At 36.7% G+C, this 19276-nt stretch overlaps 7 protein-coding genes across 7 annotated transcripts; 3 read left to right on the top strand and 4 right to left on the bottom strand.

Moving 5' to 3' along the window:
• Positions 1-2195: 2195 nt before the first annotated feature.
• WICANDRAFT_85371 (uncharacterized protein) lies at positions 2196-2472 on the top strand (the record flags this gene model as incomplete). The annotated part of the gene is made up of 2 exons (XM_019185881.1): positions 2196-2313; positions 2354-2472. 2 exons carry the CDS (start codon positions 2196-2198, stop codon positions 2470-2472), a joined length of 237 nt encoding a protein of 78 aa, XP_019037518.1.
• A 2266-nt stretch (positions 2473-4738) lies between these two features.
• On the bottom strand, positions 4739-5301 carry WICANDRAFT_95941 (uncharacterized protein). The gene has a single exon (XM_019186506.1). It carries the CDS (start codon positions 5159-5161, stop codon positions 4943-4945), a length of 219 nt encoding a protein of 72 aa, XP_019037517.1. The 5' UTR covers positions 5162-5301; the 3' UTR covers positions 4739-4942.
• A 94-nt stretch (positions 5302-5395) lies between these two features.
• On the bottom strand, positions 5396-5704 carry WICANDRAFT_80454 (uncharacterized protein; the record flags this gene model as incomplete). The annotated part of the gene is made up of 1 exon (XM_019185066.1): positions 5396-5704. The coding sequence occupies one exon, from the start codon at positions 5702-5704 to the stop codon at positions 5396-5398; it is 309 nt and encodes a 102-aa protein (XP_019037516.1).
• Positions 5705-8455: 2751 nt separating this feature from the next.
• CDC7 (serine/threonine protein kinase CDC7) lies at positions 8456-9910 on the bottom strand (the record flags this gene model as incomplete). The annotated part of the gene is made up of 1 exon (XM_019182139.1): positions 8456-9910. One exon carries the CDS (start codon positions 9908-9910, stop codon positions 8456-8458), a length of 1455 nt encoding a protein of 484 aa, XP_019037515.1.
• Positions 9911-10538: 628 nt separating this feature from the next.
• ERP3 (Erp3p) lies at positions 10539-11159 on the top strand (the record flags this gene model as incomplete). Its single annotated transcript, XM_019182145.1, has 1 exon — positions 10539-11159. One exon carries the CDS (start codon positions 10539-10541, stop codon positions 11157-11159), a length of 621 nt encoding a protein of 206 aa, XP_019037514.1.
• A 231-nt stretch (positions 11160-11390) lies between these two features.
• Positions 11391-13298, top strand: WICANDRAFT_64444 (F-box protein; the record flags this gene model as incomplete). Its single annotated transcript, XM_019183737.1, has 1 exon — positions 11391-13298. One exon carries the CDS (start codon positions 11391-11393, stop codon positions 13296-13298), a length of 1908 nt encoding a protein of 635 aa, XP_019037513.1.
• A 338-nt stretch (positions 13299-13636) lies between these two features.
• On the bottom strand, positions 13637-15136 carry WICANDRAFT_80450 (uncharacterized protein; the record flags this gene model as incomplete). The annotated part of the gene is made up of 1 exon (XM_019185065.1): positions 13637-15136. The coding sequence occupies one exon, from the start codon at positions 15134-15136 to the stop codon at positions 13637-13639; it is 1500 nt and encodes a 499-aa protein (XP_019037512.1).
• Positions 15137-19276: the final 4140 nt, after the last annotated feature.

Raw genomic sequence — 19276 nt, 5'->3', positions numbered from 1 at the left:
TCAGCTAGACACAAATAACAGGTACTAGATGAAGATCTGATTTTGGAAATTAAGCCCTTCTTGGTGGTGAGAGAAAGCCGACGTTGAGTTTGTTTGGTACACCTGGATGTTGGTATATGTCTGTATGGCTATTCTCTAGAGGGACAAAGTATAGACGGCTGTGAATTTGGAAGACGTAGCTTTGGAACTGGGTAATTGAATGATGAGCTCCAAACTTCAAGTTGTGTGAAGTTGTTGTTTTGATGTAGATGGTAATTATTGGTCTCTTTATACCTAGATTTGGATGTATTTGGATGGAACTTTTTAAGCTTTGAGCATTATCCAGCTGTCTCGGGGCCCAAAAGAAATGGAAAACTTTGGCTCGAGTAATATGGCAGATTGAACAAAACAAACAGAAGACTATTGATGTCTGTCTATAGCTGTGCAATTGGTTGAATCTAGTTAATGACAGAGTAGTTGAGATACTGGTGTCCTGTTGTGGTTTCTGATTTTCTTGAAAGAGAGCAAAGTCGGGCGAAGATCTATTAGTATTTATACTGCTGTCAGAAAAAGCCTAGTCTATAGAGAACTGGCTCTATTGTTAAAACGAATAAAACAATTTGAACGGAAATCAAGTAAAAGTATGAAGAAAATGATGGAACTAAGTGGCCTCCATTTGAGAAACGTAGAAGGCTATAACTTGGACGGGAATGGAGGTCGCCGATGTATGTTCATATGGTTTCTTGTCGAAAAACTCTATGAAGCACTCAGCTCATCGAAGACCCGTTGTTGTGTGTTAAACTTAGTCGTACATGTAGAGTTTCTTATTCACATAACCTTGGTTTTAGGGATCAGGAACTGAATCATAAAGTCGGTTAAATGATGTTATACAAGAAGACAGGTCATTTCTATGATGAGTCGATGTACAGCACTACAACGCCAATAAAGGGCATCAGTGAAGTACATGTCCCAAGCTTTCTATAGTCTAGACCTGTGTATCAAGGTTTTTCAAGTGCACTCTGTCAAGACTCTGAAGAGCCCAAGTCGAACCAACAGAACACTTTGAATAATAATGTCGTCGAATAATTTTCCCGGTATGAGGATCCTATAATCCTGGAGCCTGGAACTGGAATTAATTGCCAATATCACAGGCATCGTTAATGTCCACATCGTTGAAAAGTGCAAAGGAAATAAATTTTAATTAAAGCGCGATGCAATTCCGATTGGGCTCTATTAATACTTCCTTAGGAATCCCAGTACCGAAAATAAGACTATAAGAGAACAGCTAGACGAGACTGATCTAAAACCACGATAGTTCATTAATCTTAACAATTCAAGATGGAAAGATAAAAACCTCAAGCAACTTATACTGAGCTGAAGTACTTCTCAGAATTTACAAAGGATATTGGCGGGAAGGCTCACCCAAAAAGTTAACTAGTGGATGTAAACGGTGAAAACATCAACTATTATAGACAGGACAGCCAAATTTGAGTCTAGTTAAGTCCTGAATGAGTCGTGACTTGTGACCCCTTTCTCTCTGCTGGGTCTTTTAAATTTACGATTTACGTACAAGGTCCTGATAAAAGTCTCATTTGAATCGCCCATACGTTCAACTTGAACGTTGGGACATACAGATTACAAAAATGCGCCATTCACAAAGCTATAGTATCAGCAAGCCAATAACACACCGCTACTCTTACAAATTTGCAGAAATCAACGCCAGATGTCATTATCTTATTCATATCCTAGTCACATTGCGGTTTTCAAGGTTGTTGGAGCTTTCACCTTTTGGATATTTGATATTTTGATTACTTTCACAGGCCGAAAATTAAAGTTTCCGATCGACTGCAGCAAAAAGAGACAAACTTTCTGCGGCTTTTAGGTTCTCAGATTGTTTATTTTCCATTTGACTGTCTGTTGCGCATGAGCCTGCTCTATTCAGTTATAAAAGCCTTCACACATCAAACAATAGACTGCCCTGGTTATTACTAAAAACACCTGTTATCAAAGAACCATATCATTTAAAACAGAAAATCAGTTAAACAAACAAGTTTTTCTTGTATATTTTCAGCTTACGTGTTCGTAAATATAACCAACCATTCTTCTCGATCCTTGAGAGGCAAGAAAAATGATACAGTTGGCCGCAGAATAATTGCATCGTAGTGCCTGTGTCTCTCCGTGTATCGCAGATTGCCGCATTCAGCTGGAAAACACAAATGGCTAAATTTGTAATCCCGAGACCAAGAAAATCGCCATCGAAAAACATGAATCATTTTTCTATGACCCCATTATTCAAAGATGGTTGTAGTTCTCTACGTGACTGTGAAGAGTTGAGTCAAATAGTCATATCATACTATGCTGGTTTCGCTTGGAGAGATGAGTGGCTTCAACAGCTGCAGCATCGAAAAAGACGATGCGGTACTTATACAAGAAACAATCGCCGGTCGGGTGCTACAGAAGAGGTGGGACTATCATCATGGACCTTTTATTTAGGTCTACAACAATCTGAATCAACTTTCCATCGTACACGGTTAAATGATGTTTAATTCATTGAAGATAAGATTAACTATTGATTTTGACGGGTCAGTGAATCTGTAATGTATCTATTGGAACATCTAATATCTACTTGGTGAATAGCACTTCTTTAATCAAGGTGGCAACGTTAAAACAGATATTCTATTACACTGAAGAACGTAAAGTAAACCCTCTAATAACGTCTCGTACTTCTGACGTACAATTCAATCATCAAACCACTTGTAAGTTATTCAAACGAACGACCATAAAGGTTTCTAGAATACTTTTATAAGGTCCGCAACTGCAACATCGGCTCAAAATGTAGTTCTATGGCCATTTGATCTAACCTTGTGTGCTTGGAAAGCCCAAATTCAACAATAAGAAAGCACATAATATGTGAAACTTCCTAAATGAATTCCAAAATCTGGTACCTTTCTAAGAGGAGGATCCCGCAATTTTCTTCAATTTTGGAGGGCCGCATTTAACCCCCGACTAAAGAACAATTAAACCAAGCAGATCACCGACTCTAGTTAACCATTTGAAGCAAACAAAACAAGAAATAACTCAGCTAAATTACAAAAAATCAAACCATTTTCATGCCATGATGAGCAAAAAAACCAAAAAAACTTTTAACCATATGACTTTAACATGGGTCCTTCTCGTAGTATTGGAGACTTTATTAGTACAAACGGCTAAATGAAACGTAATTAAACTTTCAAAGACCTTCGCTTTCACCAAACCGTTGAATTTACTGAATCATAAACAGCTTCAACGAAGTTTTTAAGGTTGACTCTTCAAGTTCTTTTGATTTTGAACAGCTTTGAGTTTGAAACCAATTTGAACAGATTGTAACTTCACTGAAACGATAATTGTCTAGAACTTTCAAATCAATTGAATTTATTTTGAATGATGTTCAGTCTGGTAGTTGTTTATTTCCAATTTCACAATTTCAATTTAGTTGGCCCTATCCTCAGCTAACATATGAATTTGATTGATTTGGACTCTCAACTTTCAAGCATAGAATAAATTTTAAAGACCTTGATCAAGATACAACTTCAAACATGAACAACTGTCAGCAACAATAGTGATGGGATTCCAGAGTTTGGGATGGGAACAAATCAACCATCTCGTATTTATGTTGTCAATGTTGGTATAAAAGTCAATCCTCATGACTCGTGGGTGGCAATGGGACATTCTATTGGGTTTGCTTCAAGTTGAAAATGATTTTTATTGGAACGATCCACTAGATTTTGAAAATAGCTGGTTTGGTGTCAAAATGGGTACTTCATGTTGAAATATAAATGACTATTAGTTTTTAGCTGGATATGATTGTTGTGAAAGAACCGCTTAACCCTCAACAGCCTTTATTGATTCAAAATAAAAAGTAAAGCACCCAAACTTTGTGATCATTCATGAGTTTTCCATTTAACAAAGAACTCCAATAAGCCATTCAAAAATTCATCAACTCCTATTGATAAGATTTGTCTACTAAATGCGCTTATGCAAACCTCCCATCTTTCAACAGTTGAGGTTCCTAGCATTCTGGTGAATTAAAATTTCTGCAAATGGAATTGTTTGCATTGCTGCTTGATTGGAATTTGATGCTGGTTAGTCCATTTAAAGGTTAGAGCTGTTCTTTTTGGATGAGTTTAGCCATGGACTTGATATTTGAAAATTTGTCAAGGTGATTGATTATAAGCTGTTGTGCTCGGTTCTCTTCCGTAAAAGAGTCTCAGTCTCATCTATGCAAACGAGATGATCAGTTTGTTGAAACTAGAGAGGGTTGTTTTGTAAAGTTTCATAAAATCTAGACTCTCCTTCGATGATCATCCTGTGAGTATCCTAATTCAGGTTCACCTTTATTGGACAAAGGTTATCATCAGTCTTATTGTTTTGATCCAGATTTGTGTTTTTCTTCTCTCGTTCGTAACTCAACAACCCGTTTGTCTTTCCACAACGAAACTCTCAAGTTATACAGTTCTAGCAAAAAACAACCAACTATGATCACCAACAAACACAATCCAATCATATTGTATTGAGAATTTGCCCTGTATGTATGTGGTGTCCTTTCTAAACCGCAAATGTTGTAGCAGCCAATTGTCTATGATCAACCAAATGTCTTTTTTGATGTAACAGTTTAAAGTTTAATTCGTGCTTAGAAGACACCTTGAGCGCACTATAATTTTCAGCTGCTGCTGCGCTAGACAGGCACCATCGATCAACGACGTCTTTCAAAGGGAAAACCAAACTCAAGGCAAGTTCAAAGTCCAGTAATAAGTGGTACCGACATACGAACATACCCAAAGGCTCCATAATAACAATCAGTAAAAATATTCGATGATGACCAGGAACCGGTCCTTAACCAGCTCATGAAAACTTTGTGCCTTGCTTGATATGGTCTTTAATTTGAAGGAAAGTGTATTTTAGGTTTGCATACTAAATCTTGTCGCTATGACAGTAATGCAACATCTCTAAAGAACGAACAAATATGATAAACTTGGCCAATATATAACAAACATGATACCAATAACCATTCATATAGCCATTTCAAAGCAGTATCATCATCAGAATGGGTGGGTTTGGTAAAATTTGAGCACTTTTTGATGATGTTGTGAATCCAGCAAAAGCCCTGACAGCCTGTCACTGTAGACCTAAACCTGAGAGCCATGCATTTAATCCGATGGATAAGATCTAAAAAAAAACATGAGTGACGCCAAAAAATGACTTTAATATAATTCACAAAGCAACCATTTGAATAAACATTACCAGATGCATTAAATGAACTGAGCAGCTCTGTTTGAGATTCATCACCACAAGAACTAGTGCCTTCAACGTTTCTATGTGTTAGGGACCCAACTTTAGCAAAACGCTGGCAGCTGAAGCACAATAATCAGTGAAATAACTAACCGACCATTCGAGGAATTATATCGAAACTTTTGAGATAGTAACCGCTATCTCTCTTCAATTGTATCACGCATTTAATCCACATTTCGACGTTTGTCAGTATCCATAGATCTTTTTCAGCGAAATCTAAAGCCCTGGTACCGACACTCTGCTGGCGGCAATAAGCTTTGACGGGGGTCCTATAGGGGACACTAAAACCTTGATCAGAGTACACGACAGAAGAAAAGGCGTATGTTGTTGCTGTTTTAGTCGATTCGAGGATTGAAAGTAACAAGTACTGGAACTTATTTAAGTGAATGCAAGTCATTTTGTTAAACTTTAAACAGGATTGTATCTACGCCAGATTTGAAGATTGATTTGAAACTTCGATAATATTCAGGTAATTTGAAGCCAGCATTAATTCTTTGAGTTCAATAGTGATTTGTGAACGATTATCACAAATTACAGAGCCTCTTGATCATAGATGTAATGGGTTGACTTCACCTCAAACAGGAATGTTTCAAATAATTGAAGATTATTCACACTTTAGTGACAGTCACAGTGCTATCAAATCAGTTTAACTATTCAAAAAGTTATCAAACGAGGTAGTTATAAAGCCAAGTTTGTGGATATTCATCAAGGTGCTCGGACCTCAATCTAACTTGAATCTCAACCAACTCCAATGCCAGTAAACAAACAAAATGAGGTGTAAAACTGATTGTAACGAAGAAGCAACATGGTTATGGCTCTCCAAGCCTGATTCCAAATAGGGCTATCTCAAAAGAGTTCAAACTCATTATACCTCAGATTTTTTAACATACACCTAAGCTGATAAACCTTAGACCAAACCAGACAGCATATAGAACAGCTTTTATCATATTTTCAGGGTCTGTTAAAGACGATCTAACCTCTCAAAATTCAACCTCAACCATCAAAATTTTGCACTATCAAGTTGATAAGTGAAATGTAGCACCAACAGAAAGAAAGCTTTAAATTCCAAAAAACTCTAAAATGAATAACAATATTGACAATATAGTAGTGTTGAATTAATCAGTTTCTCTACCTAGAAAAATCAGATCAACATCATCAAATGAAACCATGGAATGAAGACTGAATGAGTAGCTATAGTTTGCCTTTGCATCTCCAATTTTTGACAATTTTCAAGCGTTTTCAAATTCTGATTTGTGAATGAAGAACCCTAATTGGTAGAATCTCATAAAGACATCACAATAAACGTTGTAGCTTGCCTTTTTAGACTGAAAGCACCCAGCGTTATTGTAAACATTCACCACAGAAATTCTTCTTCAAAAAACTCCTCTGTACTAGTGATGAAATCTGGTCCGTGGGTATTTGATAACTTTTATAAACCAGCTAATTGCAAAGCGAAACAAAACTCACAAGCAAAACTCACAAGTCCATAGAAAGACCCAGTTTGAGACTGCATCTCGTTGGTGTATTCAAGGCCCCAGTTCATGAAATTTCAATAAAGCGCCGAAGTAAATCCATTTTTTCTGGACAAATCACGAAGACCAGAACAGAAATTCGAATAACAACGAATAATTCTAGGGCTTGAGAGTTGGGACAAAAACAAGACCAAGTTATATCTGTATGACGATCACAAATGCTATTGCCATGAGGTCAATACGAACATTGAGGCCCATAGGGTCTAGCTTTCGTTATCCAGAAACAAGCTGTGCCAGCGCACTTTAGGTGGTCAACACTCAAATGGTTTTTGGATTCAATATAGAGACCTAGGGCCTAAAATATGCACCAATAATAAAGGACGAGTAAGAACCAACAATTATCCAAGATTCAAGACAAGCAACACATCGCAACAGCCCTCAAAGACCAAACTTCACATGGGGAATAAGCCAGGTGAACAGGCCTATGCGGAACAAATGGACCTCATATTTATGAATCGTAGTTGTAACTTGTACTATCTCTTCCGCAAGAGCTGGATGTCCGAGAAATGCACCAGCAAGGGTTAAACTGAAAGAACCGTCATCTGGAGCAGCACCGTGAAAAACCTATCCTAGAAAAAAGTTCTTAAACCTATAGCCCAGTTTGAGCCAATCTCGGGCTCGAGCTTCATCTTGAGCCTCAGCTCCTTTTGGTCACTGGTCACTGGCCAGGTCGTTTGTTATTTTTCTGGCCTGGACTTCAAAGTCTGCTTTTTGATCTGACAACCTATCATTGATTTATTAACGCGTCTGTAAGGACCAAACTTCGAATACACAGGTACAACAGAGCCAACCATATCAGCACACAGACTCTCATGGACTGTACATCAAGAACCAAACAATGCAGATACAGTTCAGCAGAATAAACCTTCAATAACACGTACAACTCATCCAAGATATACCCCAGTTAACATCACGACTTGAAAACAACAGCAAACCTTAACAAAAGAATACCAAATGAACAATTAAATTAATACACCAACAGCCAAAAGATCATTTAGAAGCTATTCACCAGAATCTACCAAAGTTGACCAGCTTTTGTGATACAGCGCAGAGATTCAACATGTACCACGTCCTTTGCAACGCAGTTTTGACGGATTTTTTCAAAAATTGTCGTGGACCGAACAAACTTCCAATTTTTCAAATGTACGTGGTTGTTCAAAGTCCGAAGCTACAATGCACAAAAAACTTCAACCACTTGATAGTTTGAGATTCAAAACATGTAACTTTTTAAAAACAAGTTTATCGTCCTTTATACACCATTCCAAAACAAAGAGAGCCACTTACCTTCCCTGTGCGACTATTTTCAACAAACACACACTGGTTCGCGAACTCGCTCCAAGGTGGATAAAATTATGTTTGGTTCGGAAAAAAAGAACTTCACTGACATGCTGCTGTAGGCTGAACATGGTGCTACTAGCGACCTTTAGATACATTGTGTAGTTCATCTCACAGAAATTGAAATGGCCGAGTTTAAGGTCAAGCGTGATCAATATTCAAGACTCAGTTATTACAATTAATCAGAATCAAGAGTTCAGAATCGAAAGAACGTATCAATATTGATGACGTCTACAATGTACTCAAATTAGATGCAAAATATCATTAAATATACCCAAATCTTAATCGATTATCAGAACTTCATCGTCTTCTTCACCATTCATACTACTGAAAAATGGAAGCCTCAATATTTGAGCAGCCGAACTTCTTTTTGAAGGATCTAATTCGAAACAGTGATTCATAACTTCTATAGCATTTTGATGTTGTCTCTTTAAAGAGATAGTCTTGTCATCATCAGAATTACCAAAAACAATATGACCATCAGTGTTGAATACAGACAAAGTGTCATACGCAACACAATCTTTTGGCAAAGTGTCCCCATTATCTTCCAATGCTAAGCACCAATGAATCAATTCATCTAAAGTTGTCGTTTTGTTCAATGTGTTGAGAGTGGAATCAAGCCCCAGCCCATGAAGGTTGGCGCATTCTTGCATTTTCTTCAAACCAAAGATTGTAGTTAATTCAACTAATGCATCAATATCATCTGGTGAGTTGAAAAATGGGAATCTTCTACTTAATAAAGTCAATAGGATCACACCTGCAGACCATATATCAATTTTTCTTGTTTGATTTGGACATTTGAACAAAACTTCAGGCGCTCTAAAACCTCTAGTACCTGCTCTATTTGCTCTTCTGCCTGGTCTTGGATCATCTTTTGGATACCCCTTGAGAGTTTCCTCTGTTGAAAATCTTTCATGTGATACACATGGACAATAACCAACTGCATTCATATCGGTAGAATTTGGTGGAAACTCTTGTTCGGCTAAACCAAAATCAACCAAGACACCTCTTTTCTTGAATGGATCATACAAGAAATTTGTTGGTTTAATATCTCTATGGATAATGTTTTTATCATGAACAAAATTCAAAGCCTCAAACAATTCATACATGTAGATTTTGATACCTGCCAAAGGTAAATCTCTGAAAAATTCCCTAAAATCAGCATGTGCATAATATGGTAAGACAGCTATAATTTGATCTTGATACCTTAAAGCTTCCAGTAGAGGGGCTACTCTCGAAGAGCCAGATAACATATAGAGTAAGTTCAATTCATTGAAAATTCTTTGGGGTGATGATGTGACATAAATTCGTTTCAATGCAACATAAACTTTTGTAGATTTTTTCTTAGTCTTACGCCTCTTGATATCAGGCGAGCTCCATATCGAATCACCCATCAGATATCTTGTTTTCCCGGTTATATCTTCAGCTTTATAAACAGTGGAGAACGTCCCTTCACCAATTTTATCAATAAGTCTATATTTCTTATCCAAATCCTGGAAAGTTTCTTGAACTTTATCCATCTCTTCCAAAATTTCTAATGGAATGTCACTATCATCTGAAGCTTCTCTTGTTTCTGACTTGCGTATTTGGTTGGTCTTGGATGGCGGCTGTTGTTGAAGTGGTTGTTCTTTCTTAATATCTCTAGATTTTGGAATTGTGGCGTGTTCATGTTTCAATGCAGTTGGGTTATTAGTGTGTGAAGTATTTGATGATGCAATAGGCTTATTGGATTTCATGAATGGTGAACTGATCTTTAGTTCTTTTGTTGTTGGGTTTGAATCATGATCTATAAAAGGATCATCAGATTTCCTGTGGAGGGGCCGAGCTGACTTGCCTTTGAGTGTTGGTGGGACATTTATATATGAAATGGCACGAGTTCTAGAGTTCTTAGGTGACATTTGTGGTTTGCGAGCAACTTGTCCTTGAAGTATAGTGTTTGATGACTTTGATTCACCATTCTTTGGAAGGCGGTATAAGTGAAGTTCCTCCTTCTCTGAAGACCCATTATTTGACATCTTGATAAATTTATCTGACTTGGAAAACGACTACCAAACCGCTCGAGAGACCTCAACTGATTCAACTCTTTTGTCCTTTTGAATGATAATTCACTGCTATGAAATTTTCTCTGATCTGAATTCAAAACAGATCAAAGCGCGTAAAAAAAAAACATCACAACAAACGCGACATCCGACCAGGCCTCGGATTTACACAGCCAGTGTTTTGAACATTTTGTGTTCAGCTGTTAATTGATGACAGCACAAACTTTGACAATCTGATACAATTCAGGCCACAAGAAACTGGGGTCTATCAAGTGAATCAACTGGACAAGCTATAGAGTCTTAGGTTATTATACATCCATACATCATGTTGAAACAAATTGCCCTACTTTGCACATTCCTGGCCATTGTTCAGTGCTCTGCCTTGACATTTGTATTGAGAGCTGAAGAAAAATCTTGTTTCTACGTATTCACTGAAAAGCCAAAAACAAACGTTGGTTACTATTTTGCCGTTCAATCTGGTGGTTCATTTGATATAGACTATACTATTAAAGGTCCAGAAGGTAAATTGATTGCTAACGAGGAAAAACAGAGACAAGGTGACTGGGTATTCAATGCAGAGGTTCCAGGTGAATATGAGTTCTGCTTCTCTAATGGTATGTCAACATTTGCTGAAAAAGTTGTTGATTTTGAAATCAATCTAGAGAATGACTTCAAAGCTTCATTGCCAAAATCTGAATCACAGCCTGTTGCCGTGGAAGGTATAGTGAAATCAGTGGAAACAATTGATGGTAAATTGAATGGTTTACTAAAGACATTACAATACTACAAAACAAGAAATAACAGAAATCAATCAACTGTCAAATCTACCGAGTCCAGAATCTTTTATTTTTCAATTTATGAAGTGGGTCTAATAGTTGGTATGGCTATTTTACAAGTTACCGTTGTGCAATTGTTTTTTAAGGGCTCAAGAAAGCAATTAGTTTAAAAAATCATCCAATAGAGAGATGAATAAATGTATAATATAAATGTATAATATAAATCAATGATGATCTTATTTAACTTGAAAGTGTGTTTTAAAATCAAGTACGGTAAGCCCACTATTGAACAGTCGTTTTTTAGCAGTCTAGAAATTTGCATTGGCGGACAGTGATATTGACTCCTCCAAACCAAACAAGATGCAAATGTTCATGTTGAAGCGATCAATGGTTCGAAAGAGATGGCATTGACTATAGCGGATCTCCCCAATGAGATTATGTTGCATATCCTCATCTATATATCTCCGGAAGACTTGAACAATGTATTCTCCATCAGTCAGTTTCGTCAAAGACTTGAAAATGTTGTCAAGTTGATTAAAGATCAACCTAAAACTCAATATTTCACCAACATTCCATCAAAATCAGAAATTATACTTCGTCCAAATAGTGAAATTCCAAGTGCCGGTCTTTTAGAAGTCTTTGAAATAACGAATTTTGAAGAATATGCAGATAAATTGTTGCACGTTAAAGATCAAATACCCAAAATCATCACAATTCTTGACGAGTTTGAACATATGAAGTATGAAGTTATTGGACTGCTACCAACTGAAGACTGGGGTTCTGCAATGGTTACAAGATACGTTGAGGAGCAAGGGCTTAAAAATAGTGGGTTTTCATTTCTAACATTTAAGAATCTCACCAATTTAGCGCTAGAAGAGGTTAAAGTAGACCCATTATCAATCAGTTTGCCAAGTTTGAGAGCAATCCATTTTGTTAGGTGTACTAGTTCCAATGAAAGTGCATTTTTTGATTTTCCAAAATTGGAGTATTTACAAGTCACAGGGATGATCAAGTCACTTGATAGATCATTTGACTACTCTCAATATCCTACTAATCTAGAGCTTTATCAGGCGAAAGGATGGTACAGAACAAACACAGTCTTTACAAAATTGAAGAAACTTACAATTCGCTCATTTCAACATGACACTTTGTGTACTATAGAGGATTGTTTTTTCCCAGAATTAAGAGATGCAAGCCTTAATCAGACAAAATTTTTACTATTACAGGAATTGGATGCGCCGAAATTAATTAGACTTTCAATAAGTTCAAGCTCAGATCCTGTTACACTAGATAACATCAATACACCAAGCTTGATTCATATGGATATAACAACTACTGTGCTACCTGTCGTGAGAAATTTCTATGCGCCAAAGTTGGAGTATATTTTTGCAGAAATTCAGCATGTTGCATCTGAAGACCCAAAGAGTTTTGAGTTGTTTGAAAAGGTACCTGGCTTAATCATAAGAGAACGTCCTTTAGCACTATTGGAAAGAATAGACACTAGAAACCTCAAATATCTCTGTGTGGATATTGAAGATGATGATACTGAAATTTTTGACTTTGGATTTCCAAACTTACAAGGAATAGAGATCAGTCTCTCGGATTCATTCACACAGCTACCACATATACATGCACCAAACGTGAAACAGCTTGCAATTGTTGATTGTCCAGGTCTAGAAACTTTGAGCAACATCCCGTCGGATTTCAGCTCCATTGAAGAGTTGAGGCTTGATTTATATGAAAGTGACTTGGTCTTGAATGGCCTCACGTTCCCAAACCTCAAGGCACTAGAAATCATTACAGAAGGTGAAATGATGCAAATTGAAGGTTGTAAGTTCCCCAAACTTGAAAGACTTTCAATAACAGGGACAATGTTTGCAACGCCAACTACTGTTGATTTTGAAGCTCCTGAACTTTTGGATTACAAGATCATCAATGTTGATATTAAAGAACTATACATCTGCACCTTTCCAAAGCTTCAAAGACTGTCCATTCATCGTGTGCCAGAGTTACATCTTGGTAATCTTGATTCATTGGTTTATTTGAATCTTTCTTACAATATTTTCAAATCATTAAAAGTTTTTCATGCCTTACCAAATTTGAGATACCTAGAAACAGTTCAGTCGAATGCAGAGGAGTTTGATATTCCAAGTGGATTACATATGACAGCTACTGAACTAGCATTAATGTTTGGTGATCGTTATGATACGAAACTTGATTCTATTCCTTTACAAGAGTTTGAAGGTTTGTCAAGCTGTCTGGATACATTTTATCAAAAACTTTCTGACGAGCTTCTGAGTGCTATATAGCTATATTCATAAACCAATGGGCTATAGAATCTATATTTTTGAGTTTGTAGATTCATGAGATCTGTAATGGTAGTTATGCATTTGCTATTCAAAGTTATCAATGTCTTATTTGGTTCTATTCCTGATTTCAACTTAGCTGAAATACAAGATTTGTCCAGTGTTGTGACGAGCTTCATCATATTAGTTCGAAACATTTTGGTTTGGAAAAAGTCAAATCTACAGACACTTTGTTGCAACGTTAATCTTGTATAAATTCAATCATTCAATCAATGTCAATGTCAATACACCTACTGTCTTCTTTTCTTACACTAGCGTATGATCCAGCTTCGGCACAAATCTCAGGGTCTCAGACCTTTCTTTCTTTTTGCTTTACCACTTGTTGCTGATCTCAATACCCTTTTTTGGCCTTTTGATTTTTCATCACTTTTCAAGGTTGAAAGTTTTTTATCCTTTTTTAGATTCAGATCTTTTATGGACTCATTAACCTTTGAATTCAGGACCTTCAGAGGCACCCTATAGTTGCTTTGATCCATCTTGAGCTCCAAACCAGAAACAGGCTGGGTTGTCTTGGTCCCTTTCTCAGAATCTTTTTTCATATATTTCTTTATTTCCATGTAAATCATCATTGAAACAATAATCCTAGAAGTGAGATGATGCTTTTCATTATCATCCACCTGATGGAAAAACTCAACATCGTTAACTTGATAAGATTGAACATTCTTCAAAGTAAACAGGCCATCTTCAGTATGCTTGAAATCATTTGAGTCGAAAAAAACCAACAAAGACCCATAAAGATCATTGATAATACCACAGTTTAACTCATTTGAGCAGGCCTTGTAGGAAAATACCTGCAACAAAATACCCTTGATCTTTTCCAAATCATCTGGTAAACGCATTTGGGAGACCAATGGAGGCTTCTTGTGTTCAATTAATAAAACCCTCTTGTCACTCTTATCTTTATCACTAGAATCAGGATCAACCATGGTAACAACCGTATCAGCATGTAAACTAGTAGCTCCTAAACCTTCTAATTCTTTTTGCAAGGCATCAACTGGTAAAGTGTTGTCAAATTTTAAACCACAGTCTTCTTGGGATGTTAATGTTATACTGAAAACAAATGAAAGAAATTCCACCACCGGAGTTATAACTCTATAACAAAATTGACTTGCAAGATCTTTCTCTGGAACAGCAGCTAGCCTGTATTCATGGCAATCAAAGCAGATAGCTGAAGTTAAATCCAATAAAGTTTTCAATTTTGGTATGTACGAGCTTATGTTCAATTTCCTAACCCTATCAAAAACTTCATCCTCCATTTGTTTAATGTTTTTCAACAAGTAGCCTTCATAATTGACTTTGGAAAAGTTCTCAATTTCTATGTCTGCTAGTCTTCTGGTCAATTGATTTGATGATCCTTTCAGGATCATCTTATCTCTTCCATCTAGTGAAACATTGGTTGAGGTTGCAATGGAAAAAGGAAGTTTCCATAAATTTATGAAGGTAGTAAAACTGAAGGGACCGTAATCAACATTAATCTTGTTATTCTTAGGAAAGCGCATTGCATCAACTTTCAAAACTTCCAGTACGATAAAGGTATAAATTTGAGAGATCCACAGGTTTGTTAATTGGGGTTCAACAGAGCTTGGAGAGTTAACATGGTGAAAGTTTCTTAAGAGATTTGAATGATTGATTTCAACCAAGTCTTTTTCCACCTCCTTTTCAATATTTTCAAATAGCTGGTCACGATTAGCATGGATAATATCTTTTATCTCGTCCACGAGCTGAGCATTGTTATCTATACCCAGAGAACTGGTGTCATTGGCTGTTGGTTCTGCAGACATAGTGATGTTGGAAAATGATTAAATATTTGCTTTGCGAATGATGTGGACTTGATGGAAAGTTTGGGATTTTTGAGTTACTTGGGCTTTTAGCACCTCCGGTCAACTTCCATGCTGCAAATTTATCGTACTTTTCACAAGAGAATATTTTTCCTTTTGTAAACAATGCTGCATGGAAGGTCAAATCGGTAAAATAATGGTAGGCCCACCCTCACATGCTCTGGAAACCTGTAAATAATATGTCTAAATTTGTTGTGTATTCGTGGGCGAAGTTCCAACTTTTTATACTATTGGAAACGAGTAATATCAAATAGTACTTGATCTCAAAATAATTGGTGTGCAGTGCAGTCTAGTTGTTTGTTTCTTCTACAATATTTAATTTAGCTGCAGTATTTGTTGAAGTCGCGCCTATTAACCACAGCACAAGTGTCACGTTGTGTACATCACACTTATACAATAGTCTATGACTTCAGATTATGTTACACACACAACTTTGATTGATAGCCAGTAATGGCAGGGAGCATCCAGCCCGAAAGAGAATATTACGATTTTCAGTTAGAAAGATTATAAAAGGAGAGTGAGATCCCGGGATCCCATGTAAATGTAAATTAGAAATATATTATTTTAATAAACAAGTGCAGGTTTTTAGCTGAGTAAAACTTTGTAGAAAAGGAACTCGCGAAACCTCAATAGGCCGTTAAAAGCCTTATACCGTTACAAATATTAATTAACAGTAATTTTTCATCGAGGTGAGTATCATTATATTTTTCATCAGAGCAGATACACAACTAGCTTTTACCATCAATACCATTTTATTGAGGCAACATGCCACAGTCACTTTCAAAGCAAACACCAAAATAACTTGAACTGAGCTCCAAAAGCACACAGACCACCATCATCAACATCCTAATATAGATTCTGCGAAGAGCCGCCTGAAACCTCTTGACTCTGAGCCTCTTCTGTAGTAGCTACATCAGCAGCATCTCTAGTGGAAGTACTTCTTCTAGTTGACATGATGAGTTCTCTTACAGATATTTAGTGTATCTGGTCCTTCTGACTAATATTGCAAAACTTGATAGTTCCCAACAGACGACCTCAGTTCTCAGAACTGGAATTGGCCTGTATTCTTATACACTTCCTAGAGCTGAAATTATCATTTTAACTAATCAATATATCTGTGAACCTAGAACCAAAGGCTATCTAACAAAGGAAGACGAGCGAACTATACACATAGGTCCACACAGATGTTCTCCTAACAATCACGACACAAACCTTAGCACCAGACAAAGAAGATGTTCTCCTACCAGTCAAAGCATCAATCTCTTTTCCCAAGATGATAATATCAAGCTCTCGGTTGTTGAAGGAAAAAAGTAAAAACCTTCAGTTAGTCTTTTGCAGAGGAAACCTTATAAAGGATGAAAACCTCTACCTCTATAGTTTAAACATGTCCTATAGAATCCATGAACTCCTCTTATAAGTAGTCCATATTGCATGTATAGTTGAATGAGTTATCATAACGTCTATGAATAACTCCACCAAGCTCTGTATATTTGTCACATTTAGGTTTTCCTATCCACCCATCGGACATTAATATCCAGTCATGTAGCCCATCCTCCTAGGACGGTAAGAGAGTCTCTAACTGACGATCCCATTTGATCCCTGTCAGCCGCAACAGTAGCTAATTGTTGTTTGTGTCAAACCATCTCTGGTGACCTCAATCAATTAAGATTGACACATCATATCTCACATATGATGTGGCTCCCTAGTGGCTGTAGTCCACTTACACGTTGGATAGGTCAACATATACCATGCACAAATCAATCTTTAACTATTGATTCCCCGTAATCTACCATAAGATTACCATCAAACCAAGATGAAGCTTCTTCACATCTTGTGTCTGTTTGATCTCAAACCTTTGAATGACTTTGTTCCACATTCAGTTTGATTCCTTCAAAGACTTTACTTACCTGTCTTTATTCAATCTCATTGAACTTCCATCAATTGAGATTCTTCCATCTAAACTCAAAGTTCAGGTCAACTTTCACCATCACGGTTACTCATTCACAACCTTTCATCCCCATGGATTTACTCAGTTAACCACTGTTCACCCTCATAGGTTACTTAGTCACACATATTCAACAACTGTTCACTCTCATCAGTTACTAAGTCTCATTCCTAGCTAGTACTTATTTCACTAGTCTCCTCTGGTTCCATCAATACCAGAACATAAGCTATCTCTCTTATCTCATTCACAAGAGACTTCCCTATTAGCTCATACTTCAAGATTTCATCTTTCAATACTGATTACTCTCTTTCCAAACTTAGATTCATCAGACCCACCTTGAGTCTCCATTCATTCCAGTAATTTTACCTGGTCTTACACTATGATTGACGCAATAGCCTGAATCAATCAACAGCTTGTTATCAGATATCACACTTTATCCAGTTTGTAGCTGTAACTGTTAGACTTCCACCATCTCAAAACACACACGATGAATCATTCTAGATAACTTTCTTCATCTAGTATACTTGGTATTGTTGCATTTGATGATCTGCTGCTTATATATGAACCCCTTTCTTCCTGAATTGTTGACCAGTTGACATCCAGCAATTCATATCAAATCAACATCCAAAGTTTCAATAGTAACAATTGGAATTCCTTTTGGATTCATAATAAATTATTAACAGCAACAACAATGAGCTGCTCTACTTCCAGTGAGTTCTAATATGATACAGGATCTCACTCAACCATTCTCCTGGGTTTCATTTATCCTTCCTTAACTCAAGTAGACTCTAGCCCCTGTTCACACTGTTTGACTCAACATAAAACTTGTGAACATTGTAACGACACAGATCAATCATCAATAATTCTAATGATTAATTTCAATCCCAGATGAACCTTACCTCCAAGATCACACTGACCTCTAGTAAGTCAAATACTTTTCATCTTATGGTTCCTTCTAGCAACACCAAGTCAATTTCTGTCAATTTCCATAATTACAATCAGACAATTTGATCATAATTCAGCAGTATAGTGAACATTTCCGGAGGTTAATTGATATCTGTCTTCTAAATCTTTTCATTCAGATGATTTCCTTCCATTGTCAAATCCCCTTTAGGGTATCCAGACAAACACATGGCACAACTCATTGTCAAATCCAAGGCAGTTCAAGCCCTCCAGGATCTCCAGACTCCAAGTTGTCCAAAACTAGTACCTTCCATCTTCACTTCAAGACAGGTCCACCTTCTCATCTTCATAGACCTCCAATCTTAAATATTTTACCGCCAGCCTAGGGAATTCCAAGAATACTGATCTTTCAATTTACCTCATATCACTTATCAGTTGAGTTCTCCATCCCAGTTCATCCTGACAACATCAGTTCATTTTGACACTACCTGTCAGTTCTAACAACAGCTGAATTGACTTAAAGCAACAACAATAACACAATGATTTATTCACTCAGTCAATTGCCAATTACCATGAAATTTTACAATGGCTTAAGTAGACTTCTTCTTCATCTCAAATCTCATCATGATCATTGAGATTGGTTTCAACCTTTCTGTATAGCAACCTTTGCCACCAGCTTAAATCATTTAACAATCAAAGTTAGTTTTGCTTTCATGAACTAGACCAACATCAGTAATGCTAGCCTTAAATCATTTTCTTGTTCAACAATGATTCCACAAAGTTCATATTATTAATTCTGTAATTCTGGACCATCAAATTCGCGATGATTATGTCATCATCAACAACAACATCAACATTCAAATGATTCAAAGTTCAGTTTCGCTTCAATGAACTACCATGACTTTCAGTTAAACCATCATCAATGAAAGATGATTCAAAGTTCAAGTTAATCTATCCACAATCCCTTATTGTTACAGGAACGACTGAACCCAAACTTTACAACAAAGAATTTGGAAAACGATAAATTCAGTTTATTAAATCATCAAGTTCATTCACTTTCCTTATGTTTATTTGGGCAGTTGAAACTTAGATGATCTTCTTCATCACATACCCAGCACCTTTTATCATTTCTTTCACCTCTGGATCTATTGAAGTTCTTTCCATTTTTCTTTCCAGGTCTTCCATCTGATTTCCTAGAAGTCTGTTCCGTTTGAAGATAATAACTGGTAAAGTTT

The sequence above is a fragment of the Wickerhamomyces anomalus genome (genome assembly GCF_001661255.1).
Source record: "Wickerhamomyces anomalus NRRL Y-366-8 unplaced genomic scaffold WICANscaffold_5, whole genome shotgun sequence".
Taxonomy (NCBI): Eukaryota; Fungi; Ascomycota; class Saccharomycetes; order Phaffomycetales; family Wickerhamomycetaceae; genus Hansenula; species Hansenula anomala.
The sequence above is the reverse complement of the archived record's forward strand: the minus strand, read 5'-3'. Positions and strand labels throughout refer to the sequence as shown.

What these genes read in the sequence shown, in the direction of transcription:
- WICANDRAFT_95941 (XM_019186506.1), bottom strand. Translation starts at nt 5,161, where the DNA reads ATGGCTCTCAGGTTTAGGTCTACAGTGACAGGCTGTCAGGGCTTTTGC.